At 40.7% G+C, this 15,219-nt stretch overlaps 1 protein-coding gene across 3 annotated transcripts in view; it reads left to right on the top strand.

Moving 5' to 3' along the window:
• plxnb2b (plexin b2b) overlaps window positions 1-12,555 on the top strand; it is a 112,576-nt gene extending 100,021 nt beyond the window's left edge. For all 3 annotated transcript variants that reach the window (XM_069695279.1, XM_069695277.1, XM_069695278.1), the window contains 13 exons: window positions 267-448; window positions 2,580-2,646; window positions 3,031-3,177; window positions 4,374-4,530; window positions 5,346-5,446; window positions 6,936-7,020; window positions 7,432-7,583; window positions 7,828-7,988; window positions 10,299-10,446; window positions 10,613-10,677; window positions 10,836-10,911; window positions 11,790-11,864; window positions 12,440-12,555. In XM_069695279.1, the coding sequence (XP_069551380.1) occupies window positions 267-448; window positions 2,580-2,646; window positions 3,031-3,177; window positions 4,374-4,530; window positions 5,346-5,446; window positions 6,936-7,020; window positions 7,432-7,583; window positions 7,828-7,988; window positions 10,299-10,446; window positions 10,613-10,677; window positions 10,836-10,911; window positions 11,790-11,864; window positions 12,440-12,544 (1,521 nt within the window). In that variant the 3' untranslated portion in view covers window positions 12,545-12,555. The remainder of the gene's footprint in view (window positions 1-266; window positions 449-2,579; window positions 2,647-3,030; window positions 3,178-4,373; window positions 4,531-5,345; window positions 5,447-6,935; window positions 7,021-7,431; window positions 7,584-7,827; window positions 7,989-10,298; window positions 10,447-10,612; window positions 10,678-10,835; window positions 10,912-11,789; window positions 11,865-12,439) is intronic.
• Window positions 12,556-15,219: the final 2,664 nt, after the last annotated feature.

Below are 15,219 nucleotides of genomic sequence, written 5' to 3'. Positions count from 1 at the left end.
GAGGTGTTAACTGCATGTGTGGGGTGATTCCTCTCCTACTAATTGGTATCATTTTCAAGCCAGAATATTTTACAGGGCAGAACTAAATTTACCTTGATAATTGTAATTTTCACTTGTATTAGTCTTTTTATAATTTAACAGCACATTCCGTTGGCTTTGCTTCTGTGTGTGTGCATGTGTATGTGATTCATCATGATGATTAATTTTGCTCGTCATTTGCCCGTTTCTGTGTGCGTGCGCGTGTGTGTGCGGCTCTGTGTTTGCAGTTTATCCGTACCCTGGAGCGCAGTCATGACTTCAATGCCAGGGCCAAGGTGTACTTTGCCTCCCTGCTGACAGTGGCTCTGCATGGGAAGCTGGAGTACTACACCGACATTATGCGAACGCTGCTGCTGGAGCTGATGGAGGAATACGTTCACAGCAAGAACCCGAAACTGATGCTGCGCAGGTGAGTGTGGATCGACTCAGTGCTGCCGCTCAGCAGATACTGGTTCAGTAATAATGGGAAAATGTCAGTACTACGTATGTGTGACTTGGTCAGACCTTTCGTTTGGTGCCACCAGCAGGTAATTTCTCACTTATCAAGTAAAATATTTCAACATTTACAGGATTGATTAATATAACATTTCATACGGATATTGATGGTTTACAAAGGATGGATCCTCATGATGTTGGTGATCACCTCACTTCTTTTGTGCCACATTAGGGTGACATATTTTCTCTCAACTTAAACAACTCGACAAATAATGGATGGGTTGCCATGAAATATAATACAAACGTTCATGCCTCTTTGATGAATAGTAGTGGCACTGGCAATCCTCATGAGGTCATAATTTTAATGGTGAACATTATACATTTACATTATATGTTTAGAGCACCACTGCCTTGGTACAGAACCACTGTACCGGCTGTACCCTCTGAGATTGTGAAATGTCCCACGTCTGCAGCTCTATAATCAGACTCGTCCCATATCTAAACTCTGGCACTGATATTATCAACCAGTTGAGGCAGACTGGGATTCAGTTCAAGATGCAGCGGACTGTTTCATTCTGTTGCCATGTTTTCTGCTGAATTTTGCACTGACTACTGTAGTCCACTCTAAAGATCCAGACAGCTGCTCAATCTATTCTAGTCCTCCTCCTCCTGGTCCTCCTTCTGTTTTTTTTTTTTTTCCTTCTTGGAATCCAACCGCGATGATTCTCCTTGTATTCTTTCTCTTCACCATCTCCATCATCATCATCTCAACCTGTAGCTCCTTACCAATAGGGTGTAGGTCTAAAATGTTACTACTTGCTTTCTGCGAGTTCCTTTCACGTGATCCTGCATCAGGGTGATTTGTCAATGGAGATTTCTACTAAAAAACAATCTGCACCATCTGAACTGTAGATCAGCTTTAGGTTGCACTTGAGCCAACATCTAACCTTTTATTAAATTACTTTTACAAGTGAAGAGGAGATAATTGTTACATCGGAAAAACGGTGATAACTCATTTAAAGTCATATTATGATTGGCTGAAATTGTAACCAATCACTGTTGAATTAACTGGTATTATTGGCAAGTTGCCAAATATTATGGATAGTGTTCTCCAATTTTACCAAATGTTAATTGCTCACTGTTTTCTCCTTTGGCTAAATTTCATCATGTCTTTGTAGAGTCTGTAAATATTAAACTGAGTAATTTGATTGAAGCAAATGGCCTTCAGAGAAGAAATGCCAATTTTAGTGTTCTTTTGTTCTGCACCCTTTTTTCACTGTAATGACCATGTCAAGGTCACCCCTCAGCAGGACCCACTTGACTAAGAGTACAGTTGCTCATCACTGCTGAGAAGGAGTTATATGATCTGAACTATCTACTGTGCCGAGGCACGCTGTGACTGGCTGTTATGCAAGTACACATCTTAATTATCCCCCAGTGGAGAAGCTCATTATGCTGATTAGGCCATTGTGCCAACACAGGGCGCTTATATACAAGAACTCTAATTAGGCATGGTATGAGCTAACAATGGGCACCACCAGTGGTTATCTGACATTATGATGGGCTATCAGCCAAGTGACCACTAACATTACTTTTGCATTCAAATATCTTGACACTGACAGGCTGCGCAGAAATTTCTCTTCCTAATATTTTATAAAATGCGGCCCTAAAAAAGCGGTGTCTCAACATTTTCAAACTGATATAGTATCAAAGGCTCTGAAAGGCTCTGTAATAAAAGTTACCTCTCATTCTTCTTTTAACTTTTAACTCTGTCTTTGTTTAGCTGGTAAATTGCATAAATTAGTTTTGCAGCCACTAAATCACAGCACACAGACATAATGAATACATTAAACGTATTTCAAAATATGTCAAAACATCTGCTAAAGCCCCACACTTCGAGCTAACATAAAACAATCAGTAATAGCATTAAATCCATTGGACAAGTGGTGATATTTTTTTTATATTTGCATGCAGAATTTAATAGGCATGATATGACCATAATTAAATGTCTAATTTCCAAATCACTATCAGTATTGATATACAAACATTATCAACTTTTATTTTGACAATAATGATTAAACCTGCTCCTGCAATGTGTTTTTCAGGTCAGAGACCGTGGTGGAAAGGATGCTGTGTAACTGGATGTCTATCTGCCTTTACCAGTTTTTGAAGGTAACATGAATTTTGGGTCACTGGAATATATTAAAACTATTATGAAAACTAGAGTCACTGTTTTGTAATGTTTAATAGAACAAACTCTAGTCTGAGGCAGTCTTTACATATACACTATTTCAAAATGTCAGTCAGCAGTGATGCACTTAATTATTAATACAGAAAATGTGTATAATGACATGCTTCAGAATAAACGATGGGCTTTATTTATAGGTTTCACCATTTTTTTTCATTAGAGCTTGTATTCACAATGTAAATGTATTTGTCTTCTAAGCTGCTAATCACAACAATTAGCTTCTTGACAATGGCTGAGACAACTTTTAAATGGTTTTGTGTGCGTGCGTGTGTGTGTGTGTGTGTGTGTGTATTCGGTGTGTTTATTAGGACTCTGCAGGCGAGCCCTTGTACAAACTGTTCCGAGCCATCAAGCACCAGATCGAGAAAGGCCCCGTGGATGCCAGAGTGAAGAAAGCCAAGTACACCCTCAATGACACTGGCCTGTTGGGCGACGACGTGGAGTACTCTGTCTTGGTGAGATGGACAGACGCACACACACAAACACACACACACACACATGCACGCGCACACACGCACGCGCACACAAATTTAGTGACTATCAGAAAAACTACGCACACTGCTTTGAGATTGCATGCTGTCTTGTGTCTGGTGAGCAACACAAACACGCACACATACACACAGTTGCTATGGCAACCCCCATCACCAAAAAAAAACCAACAACCCTTAGGCGACTGCCCGCTTTTGTGACATTAATTTTCAGTGTCAATGTTCTGGTAACACTGGTAATACATTCCAGTATAGAAGTGAAGTGTGTGGCGCAGGTGAAAGTACTACAAGTCGCTACAAATACAGAGCACAAGCCACCTTCACAACCTCCCCCTCGACCTTGCAACCTGCACCTGCTCTGTCTCCATTTGGGCAGCTTTCAGGAGTCGGGACAAGCCTGTGAGTCTCGTTTTGGTATCGTGTTTCAATAATGGAAGCTAATGTGAACACAGCTGTTTTCTGTTAAAGTCAGCACAAATAAAAAGACCCATGGGTAATGGCGTTGTCGAGGACAATTATCAAATTAGCCTGAATTACATGTCTCGTGCTGAGATGGATCTCCTTCTGTGATTGAATTACATGGGGAGAAAAAAAGGCACCGAGCTAGATTTCACAGGCAGATGCAGTGGCTCCTCTTGGCTTTAATTCACAGTGTGCTCCTTCGATTCACTTGAAATGCAGACGGGCTTATGAGGTTACTATTGTGATGGGATGGCCTGCCCTCCATTTGAATCTGTTGACTGGTCAGTTATGTCTGACAGAGCTGATGGAGAGTGGGAGGTAAGGTGGGTCAGAGTTTGCGCCCGTTGAGCCTTGGTCATTAGCTGGCCATGGTGACAAGAGACCTGTCAGGTGTCACCGCAGTGTGTGTGTGTGTGTGTGTGTGTGTGTGTGTGTGTGTGTGTGTGTGTGTGTGTGTGTGTGTGTGTGTGTGTGTGTGTGTGTGTGTGTGTGTGTGTGTGTGTGTGTGTGTGTGTGTGTGCTTACAGAAGCTCAGTTGCCATGACGACAACATCCCAATAGAGCTTGGTATGTGGCGTGTGGGTGGCTGGGTGCTCTGGCCATGTCTGAATATTTCTACACATTTGTGAGCATAGGTGCATGTGTGTCGCATACGCTATCACCTCGTGTCCTAAACGTGCGTCTGTGTGTGTGTTTGCCAGACCCTCCAAGTGCTGGTTCAAGGCGAGGGTCCAGACGTCACGCCCGTTAAGGTGCTCAACTGTGACACCATCTCGCAGGTGAAAGAGAAGATCATCGAGCAAGTATATAGGAACCTGCCGTACTCCCTGCGGCCCAAGGTCGACAGTGTCACTCTGGGTGAGTAAATGAGGGCCATCCGAGAAGAAGATGAGTCGAAGCAGAAACATCAAAGGAAGATGAATAATATAACTGTTACAGGGAGTGCTGAGGATGTCAACAGGGAGCTTATTTCAGTCCTGAGTTAAATCAATTTATTATTAAATCAAGAAAGTAATTGATTATTTAATTTTAGCTTCATTCAGTACATTTAACATTTTAACATACATTTGTTTCCATTCATTGAATATAAAGCTTTATTGAGGATGAGAAGTTAATCATTGCCAGCAACATAAAGAAATCCTTCATCCCTAAACAAAGTTTTGCTCACTGCTGTAGTCAGAAACCTCAGGGACTGACTTGAAAGGCTAAAGCTCCAAAGACATTTTCCAACATCAAAGCCATTTTTTTATTCCCACGCATGATGTAGATCTCATTCCTTTATACATTTTAGATAAGCAGAGATCCATCCTCTTTCATGGTGAATCATAGAGATAACCCTGTTATATTTGGTGGTACTTGTTAATGAATCATACAGTATGACACAGATGGCGTGGAGCTCCAGAACATGTTGAGGTGGAAATCACAGAATTTAGAGTTAAATTTCAATTATTCAGAAAATACTGACGCATCACTTGTTCACCCAACATTAACTCAAGTGTGTCATTAAGTCCGAGGAGAGCCAGGCTGATAGCAAGATGGATAGATGGATTTGTTTAAGAGAACATTATTACAGAAGACCCTTAAAGTAACAGTGACCCAGGGTAAAATAATATTTGAAAAACAATGCTCAAGTATGTTGACACTTTGACTTTCTGTTCCGGCCCTCACCACAGAGTGGCGTCCCGGCTCAACAGGGCAGATTTTGTCAGATCTGGACTTGACTTCCCAGAAAGAAGGCAGATGGAAACGCATCAACACTCTTGCGCACTACAATGTGAGTATTGACCGAATTTAATGTCATTCAAAAAAGTGAAATTCAAAAGAGCAGGACTTAAAGCAGAAGAGAGGAAGATACACGTGTGTGGTGTGAATGGGGTGGAATATTTTCACGCCATCTCAGTCAGAGGCTGAGCTGTACATCATAGTGGTGTGTGGGTAATCTGTGTCTGCTGCAGATTGTCAGACTCGAATATATTAACACACATCTTACGAGTTTTTGTTGTTTCTCTTTAATTCACCACCGCCACGTGTCGGTGAGTAAGAGCATTTTTCCTGCCTTGCATGGTGGTAACAGCGTAACAAACAACAAAACACTACGGCAGTGTCTCTTAACAATATATCACCCTATATTAGTTAATAAACAGTGACCTCAAAAATTCCCACAATAAAAAAAATCATGTTCATGATAAGGACACTACTTTCCACTTACACTCCCACACGTGTAAGTGAAGATAAAAAATGACGACAAAATTAATCTAAAGTTAAACATTCAGACGACTAATAGGGTATAACTATTAAACTGTTCTTATTTTTTTAAATCTCTTTGGTACTGAAAAAAGTTGATGGTATCCTGTTTATGAGGATGTCAGTGTACGGCATGTATTCAAGCACACTGTTTGAAATTGATAAGATGGTCCTTCAAAGCCTTTTAAATGCCACTTTGCTTATAAGTTCATCAAGCAAAATGGAGTTTCCTTTATTTTGGTTGTAGGTTACCTGTTAATAGGTTATGTAAAAGTTAAAGGAAATGAACAGTTTTGTGCTTTAAGTGCCTCTTACAGCGTTAAGTATAATGGTGTGTGTGTGTGTGTGTGTGTGTGTGAGCACATGCATCCTTTGTAATGTGGACAAGCACAAAAAATGTTATACAAACGTAAATCTTTTTGTGTCCACTAATAAAATATATTAGGAAACCACAAAGAAATGATATCTCTTCAATGTCTGCCTCCATCAGCTTTGCAATAAAATGTTGAGTTTCTCCCCAGACACTTTCACCGGCCTGGTTATGGTTTGCTCTTGTGAGCTCTCAATGGCAACAGAACGCCACTAAATCTTCCAGGCACTGTATTGATCTAAGGAAAGAAAGGTCACTCACAAATATCCGTCACTTGTCCTGCTTTTTGACCACTTAAATCCCCCTCTTTCAAAGGCGCTCGTCTTCCTTTCATCCTACCTGCTGATGTCTCGCAGTTGTTCTTAGACAACAGCCTTGTGGCCATAGATTCATTGGCTGTGTCAGAGTAGTGCTAATCACAGTATTTGTGGGGTCAATAATGGGTTGACGCCAAAGAAAATGGCCTGTAAATACCCCAATAAAGACTCACTGCTCATGTCCACTCAGTCGCATTGATTAGGAATTAGTTCTGGGGCACTAAAAGAGACTGCTGACCGCAGTCACAGTACCTATTAAATTCAAAGGTGTGTGAAGTGAGTGTGCATCATTGTTTGTGCCGTCTGTCTAACAATTGACTTGTACTTTCCAGGTGCGAGATAACGCCACATTAGTTCTGTCCAAAGTGTTCCACACTCAACAGAACTATGACCAGAACCAAGAAAACCACGAAGAGCGTACGTGTCTCTCTGAATACACACACATACTTGGACACACATAGACACGCACTTGTTGAACCCAAACGTGCACAGATCAGACGTGTACTTGAGAATGTAATGCCTGTCTTTGTTTTGTTTCCCCAGGGCTTTTTCTCAATATCCCAGCTCTCATTTTACATGCTAATACGTTGTTTTATGTGAAGCACACTTTCAGATTATGCTGAAATAGTGTGCACTTTTATCTTTAGCTGTTTTACGTAGGGTTCAGAATAGCTGATTGTTAAGCATTTCCTCTCTCTGCATTCAAAATTCAGTTGACAAACACCCTCCCATTTTTCCTCATCTGAATATGTTCTGCAAGAGAGTGCATGAATAAATAAGAAGTGGAATTATTAGAGGAAAGTTTCAAGCGTTGTTTTCCCCCAATAGGAAATGCTCTGTTGGAAGACGACAAAGTGTTTCACTTGGTGAGGCCAGCAGATGAACTGGATGAGATCAAATCTAAACGAGGAAGCATAAAGGACAAGTCGATGACCAAAGCCATTACAGAGATCTATTTAACACGACTCCTGTCTGTCAAGGTACAGTACAAAGACCGAATCATTTATACAATCAGACATTTTCTTAAGTAGTTATGTGATGTGCTGATTAAACATCAATATTTGCTTTAATAACGAGGTTTTCAGTGAAAAGCTTCTTTGCTAGCGTCTACCTTTGGAAAGGAAAGAAACACTCAAATTGCTCGTAAATATCTCTGTCTCAGGGTTTTGATATTTCTGGCTTTGCTCTTTGTCCCTGTCGCATATTATTTGTGGCTCTTTTCAGGGAACATTGCAGCAGTTTGTGGATGATTTCTTCCGCAGCGTGCTGTGCTCTGGGGCAGTGGTCCCACCAGCTGTCAAATATTTCTTTGACTTCCTGGATGAGCAAGCGCTGAAACACAACAATGTGGACGAGGAGACCATCCATATCTGGAAGACTAATAGGTAAAAACACGAGACAACTCTATAAAGAACAAAAGTTCATTGTGCAGAAAAAAGGCCCCTATGACTGATACATGATCTTGGATAACGCGGTTTTAGATTGCATGTGTGTATCAGTATATAAGTAGTATTAATAAGTAGTATTATACTGTTGTAGTTGTTTGAAGAGGACCTTGTTTTTAAAAACTGCAAATACAATTACTTTAGCCCAGTGGTTCTTAAACTGGAGGTCAAGCCCCCTACAAGGGCTATCCCAATAAATCTTATTATTATTATAATTATAATTATTGGCAACTTTTATGGCTAAAATCTTTATTGGTTAAAGATTTGCTTATTTGAAAATGACAGCAGCAAAAAAATTTACACTTTCGACCCATTAAATTCCATTTTCAATTTTGTTTCATGTCCATTTTTTCCTCTTTTCTTCCAGTTGGACTTGTTGTAGTCAAGATGTATGCCAATTTTTCTATTAAGATTTCTTCAACAGTCATTAGCCTTGGTCCTTCTTTGGAGGGTGCTGCACCATAATAGCTTTTCAGAGTATTTCAACCACATATCTATAGCTATATACTGAATGTTGCTTCCATTTGCACCGATAAAGTACCATATGACTCATCAGGACCTTTTATCTGAGTGTTTAAAAAAAAAAAAAAAAAAAAAGAAATGATAAGCATAAAGATAAAATTGTCCACACACTCTCCAACATATTTCACATCTTTTCAGCCTCTGTGAAATAAAGAAAGTAATCTGATTTTTTTTCCAGGAGATTTCCCTCCATTTCCATACATCGTGTGGATGTACGGTGTATCTTCAACATGTTTTGTCAATAATGGAACACTTTGAGTCTCAAAATGTATTTAAAATGAATGATCTGATCAATTTAATGTTGATTCAGATGATTCAATTCGTCTCAATGTGCTGTTTTTTTTTTTGTTTTTTTTCTGGAGCAAAAGAATAATATTTTCCTTCTGAAATGTAGATGTCTGAAGTAGTATAAAGTGGAACGACTGAAGTACACAGTAGTGAAGTACCAAGTATACTTCATATTCATACTTGACTACAGTACTTACTTTTCACAACTAACACATACAAACATTCATGTCTGAGTCGGACCAACATCACAAATCCTGCCTCCTGAGATACAGTAACTCTCCAAGAAACACAACTTACTTATCCCAGAAAGGGCTGAATACAAATGGACAATTTCAGCTTACTTCGTTTGCATTTGCAATCCCCCTGCTCCCATGTGGCATTTAAGTGCATAAATTAATGTCATGTCGGCTAAGGCTCAAGCATACAAGACGACGTGTTGCATGTAGATGCCAGTGATTGACGCAAGGCTGGCAAGAGAGCACCCACACAAGGACAGGAGATGAGCGATTTAATTACTTACTACTCTCCACACTACGTTCTGCATCCACCCGTTCTGTTTATCAAATCAACTGAGGGCCATGTATTAAATATGAATGTGTGTATGAGGCATAACAACAAACAAACATGGTAATTATGTCCCAAGCTAATTTAATTGTGATTATTGCAACATTGCTATTTTTATGCTTCTATTGTATTCTCACCGCAGCCTTCCCCGGAGATATTTCCAAACCAGTATGAATTTTACACGGTGCGTGTTTCCTGTCTCAGATGGCGGGATATTTGCACCGAACAGGGTGGAGGGTTTTTTGGAAACGACTGTATTTTGGGTGTCGTTTTTTGAATTTACAAGCCGATGCGAAGCTGGAGAGCAGCGCAGGGAGCTTGTGGTTTCCTGTTCAGAGGGGAAATTAGCGAGAGCACCCGAGCATTACATTACGTAGTCTGTGCTTTAGGTTGTTAGGTTGCACAGGAACTTCAAAGGTCAAAGTTTTGCCGTTTCTTTAGCATTTCTAATCACTGTTTGTCAGAGTGGACAAGCATCATTGCCCGTTGCTTTGCGCAGATGCCTTTTCTTATTAAAGAAAAAAATTAATCTGAGGGCATTTCTTTTTCGTTTTTCATTTTCTTTGAACAGCAGTGATTCACACAGAGGTCAGCATCACATGACATAGTAATAAAAACTGACAGTCAAGGGTATTGTTCTGAATAAACTGACACCTACAAGAAAGGCTTTTTTTTTTTTTTTTTTTCAATTCCTGTTATTATCTTGTACTACTCTCAATTGCACCTCAGGCAAGTGCTCTCACATGAAATGCCTCCCTAACTTGAATTAATTCACAGATGTAATGTGGTTGATGAGATTCCACCACACTCTGAGGCAGTAATAATGATAACAACTGTGATGATAGATTGATTTCTTGCCCCTCTTCCCCCGTGCAGCCTGCCTCTGCGGTTCTGGGTGAACATCCTCAAGAATCCCCACTTCACCTTTGATGTCCACGTGTCTGAAGTGGTGGACGCCTCGCTCTCCGTCATCGCCCAGACCTTCATGGATGCCTGCACCAAGAGCGAGCACAAACTCAGCCGGGTGAGTGGACGTCAATGAACGGGGGGGGGGGGGGTTTAAAGAGCAAGAGGGAAGATGGGAGGAAAGATGGAGAAGATGAGAATGAAGTGAGAGGAGGGAATATCATATGTCGGTCAATCTGAAGTGCCATTATTGTCTCTGTTGTGTGTCCATTTTTCATCTCTAGGACTCTCCAAGTAACAAACTACTCTATGCAAAGGAGATCTCCACCTATAAGAAGATGGTGGATGAGTGAGTACTGTCAGCACTTTACAGTTTCCCTTTCCATGTGTTTTTTTTACCATTTGAGTTTAAAATGTCTTCAGACTGTGAGAAATTTTTCACTAACAATTACACAATGGAGTAATTACCACCTCTTGTCTCCTCTGTGCATGTCTGTGTGTGTGTAGTTACTATAAGGGCATCAGGCAGATGGTGCCCATCAGCGACCAGGACATGAACACTCATTTGGCAGAAGTGTCACGGGTGAGAAACACAGCTGTCATTCTCTGCTTGCCATTTATTTTACCGTGCTATTAAAGTTACAATCCTTTTCAGATTTCATGACAACCGTGGTTACCATGGTAGCAGCGACAGTTTAATAGAGTAAATTCAAGCTTCAGATTGTGTATTCAGTTTTTCTCAACATTTGTGATCCTTAGCTTCTGCCCACCATGAGCAGTGAACACTTGTAAGCTTATTGATTTCATGCTGCGATGAACCTTGGGATTCATAGTTGACTTCCACCCTTGAAGTGTTTACAGCCACAGGCTTGTACCCCTAAGATTTTATATTGGAAGAAGATATTTTCCAAAGTGGTTGTTTGATATTTTGTTCTGACAAGCTAATTTGGAGAGTTAGTGAAGATACAATCCACAGAACATTTTTTTATTTTTTTTGCTGAGGAGGAACTTACGTTATTTGACTGCAGATAGTGAAGAATACTGTTAACAAGCAGAGAAAATGTCGTGGATTTGTACTTACTGAAACAGTTTTCACCTTGCAACTCGTCATTAGAGCAACCACTAGTTGAGCTAATCTGTCAAAAAGACAACAGGAGGTGGTGTATCCGTTTGTAGTGCAGCCAAATAGGCTCACTTTGTTTTAATCAACACGTAAGCAACTGTCCTCTTTGCATGATAGACTCCAAAAACAGGGTTTGATGTCAGAAGGATCATAACTTTAATGCATGGGGGTGATTAATGATAGCATGTGTCTTTGCAAATGTTAGTTTGTTTTCCTATGCAGTACTCAAAGATACTTTTTAAACCTGGGGACAAAAAGTAGTTCACTCACCTATGTGCAGTTTTATGCTGTAGTGACGTTTCCTCTTCAACCTTAAAATTGTAATTTATGTTCTCCAGGCTCACACAGACAAACTGAACACACAAGTGGCTCTCCATCAGCTCTACCAGTATGCCAGCAAATACTATGATGGGGTAAGAGGCCCTTCTCCTTCCTATCGCACCCAAAGGAGGCTATTCCACTATATGCACTACTGCCCACTATATTATTGTGTTTCCTTTTTTTTTTTTTTTTCCTCTCTTCACTCTTGATATGCCAGAAGAGTGATTGTATGAAATTTTAATTGAAAGCATTTCTGTGGGATGTGAATTGGAAAATTGCTCGGGGAATTGATTTTTAAGCGTCCATTGTGCATTGCCACTTGAGGTCACAAAAAGGGGATAAACAAAACCTAATGAACAAGTTGGATAAACAAATGGGGCTGTCAGTCTCCCCTAAGTGGGGCTCATAAACAATAACAGCTCATATGACGTGACTGTGGATGTCAAATAACACTATCCTCTCCTCCCACTCTCCACCCCTTTTCTTCCCCTTTGTCCCTTGCTTGTTCTCCGTCCATCCCCCGTCTCCTCGTTTCTGTGCTTTTCCGACACGACCCTTCTGCTGTCCTTTGCACCGTTCTCCCCGTCTCCTCTTCGCTTCTATTATTTCCGTCTTCTCTGCCATTCTCCTCCATCTCTCTCCTTCTCACCTTCCATCCCTCTTTCAGATCATCGCATCCCTCGACGAGGACCCAGCTTCCCAGAGTAAACAGCTAACCCTGCGGCTCCAGCAGATAGCAGCCGCCCTGGAGAACAAAGTGACTGATCTCTAACCCACTGAGTGGAGGGAGGGCGGGGAGGGAGGGGAGGGAGGGGATGGAGGGATATCGGCAGTGACTACAGTACCTTATTTCTTCTTTTCAAAGAATGAAAGATGGAAATAAGGAAATGTGAGAAGGGACTCGTGGGTGTGTATATTGTACAACTTGGCCCTGGGGCAGTTTTCTGTTCTGTGGAGTAACAGGGACTAATGAAATGCAGATAGAGAGCAGAAAGAGAGGAAGAAAATGATGGGTTACACTGTCATAGGTACGCCTTAAAGCTCACTTGCCAAACCTTAAAGGTCTGCGCGCTCACTCATGCTTCACTGAATATTGCTCCCACAATGCAGTGCGGGAGAACTCTCTGAGACTTAAGCCCCGCTGTGGAGCACTGACATAGAAGATAATCAGATGTTCAATTTCTCTCTGTGTAGAAAAGGTTTTAAGAGTTGTATTATATATTTTTTTTATTGTGCAGTCTTTATGCGGAAAGCTTTATAAGGAAAAAAAATATCTTTTTAAATGGATCACCTTGTGGTGCGGATAGTGTTTTTATTAGCCTGTGTGTGCGTAGATGTCTGCGTGATGTGCAACATGTGAACAAGAGCGTGCGTTGCTCAAACTTGAGTGTGTGTTCGCGTGGACTGTAAATGTGCGAATGTGTGGGAATGTGCGTGCACACACAGGATGCCTACTGTCAGGCGTGAGGGCGAAGGGACGCCTGCTTTCTGTCATTTTAACCACCCCCCGGCCCCCCATACCCAGTAACACACACACACACACACGCACACACACTGGAGTCTGTTCTCTCACCGAGCTTTATGACAGAGACCAAAGGGTCCTCACAAGGACACTGGTTAATCTAGCAATGTACAGGCTCATGTGAATGATAGGTCGCCGGTGGTTTCAGAAATGTGTTGAGTTCTATTCTTTGATTTTGACTTGAATTTGCTTCAAGCTGGATTGCCATTTGTGCTTGTGGAAATCAATAATAGCACAGCCTGTCTCCCTTTATTGTACAGTGCCATGACACATTCCACTTCAATTAAAGCACAGAAGGACATTTCAGAAGTTTTTAAGACATTTTGGTTGAGGACTGTTTTCAGTTATTTTCTCTTTGCTATAAACTTCTTTTCTTTTTTTTAAGTGTCATCGAGAAGCAACATTACTCTGCCATGGAGCCATGTCACTCATACTAGCCCTGCAATAATGTCAGTGTACCATGAGCCACAAACGACAGTTGCATTAGCTTACTAAATGTATTCGCAAACAGTAGCAATTCAGCAATATTATGAGGAAAATATCAAATTGATTCATGCATTGTTGGTGATTGATTTCTAGTGCCATTTTTTTTTTTTTTTTTTTTTTTTTTTTTTAGTATTACCCATCTGATGTTCCAAATAACCATCAAGCATTCTGCCTCTAAAGCTATAAAATAGCCTATTGCTGATGTTAATAATCTGCCAGAGATGTAGTCGGTACTTCAGTGGCATGTTCTGAACAAATTACTGTGGTTTTAGCCTTTGTATGATGTTGAAGAGGTTGGGTTCAATCATGTACATAATTGTTATAGTAATTGGAATATTGATATGTCAGTGTTTGAGGCAAGGTGTCGACAGGGTAGGAATGAAGGTTTGATATTTATTGGGCCATTAAACGCCATCCCTAAATTGTGGGTCTTGCTGTTGACAGATGATTTAATTGTACTCCCTGTATCTGATCATGGATATGTGTAGTTGACGGAGCATAACGAGTTCCAGAGACCCCAGAATGTTAACGATTCCTGCCTTGGCTAGAGAGAGGTTTGCACAGACCTCGAGCCTGCCTGCCTGCCTGCTGTCTCAGCATGGCACCCTGGCATCCCGACCAACAGCACTTGGCACTGCCCACTCTGCACTGCGCAGAGTGGCACTCTGTATAATGGAATCAGCAGGGGACACTTTTGATCTTAATTGCATGCCGACTGCAGACTCCATCCTTGTCGCCGCTGTTGTTTACTGCTGACTCCTTTCTCACTGACAGAGTTGATGCAAGAAGCTTCTTTCAGAGCCTTTCTTTAACCAAAAATGTGCCTTATTGAATAGGATGATACATATATATTGTTTCTAAATTATTCTATTGGTAACCTAGGTGATTATGATGATGATAGTGCTATAGACACAGCAATGTATTTGGATTTGTGATCATATGTGTGCCGTCTAAAATGCTAGATGCCCTGCTGCAGCCATTTGCGTGCCAATAGGCTGAAAACATTTCAGTATGATTTCTTTTATGGTTGCATTTTGATGTGTGCATTTCTTTTGGGTGTCTGTGGTGTGTGCTTAGTAGGATTTCGGTGGCTAAGGCAAAAAAACAAAACAAAAAAAAAAAGCCAAAATGAATAAGTGTAAAACAGTGGCCAATGTGATTTGGGTTTCCCTTGAAAATGTCTGGCATTCCTAAATTAGTCTGAAGTCACAAAGGGTATCCTTATATAGATTGAATATAGCGCAAAATTGTTCCAATGGTGTTCATTTTTTTGCCCTGTGTTTCTAAGCTATTCCACAGTGTGTACGATAAATGACTATCTATACTCGACAAATGACCTTTCTTACTGCTGTGCAGTTATTATTTTTATTTCTTGTTTCCTATACTATATAAATCTTTGTAAAACACGTTGAAATACTGTATTCTAACTGTATAATCCT

Source organism: Brachyistius frenatus, unplaced genomic scaffold (genome assembly GCF_029030835.1).
Source record: "Brachyistius frenatus isolate BFR_SWC_R1_liver_20210118 unplaced genomic scaffold, ASM2903083v1 Contig_19, whole genome shotgun sequence".
Lineage (NCBI taxonomy): Eukaryota > Metazoa > Chordata > Actinopteri > Embiotocidae > Brachyistius > Brachyistius frenatus.
The sequence above is the reverse complement of the archived record's forward strand: the minus strand, read 5'-3'. Positions and strand labels throughout refer to the sequence as shown.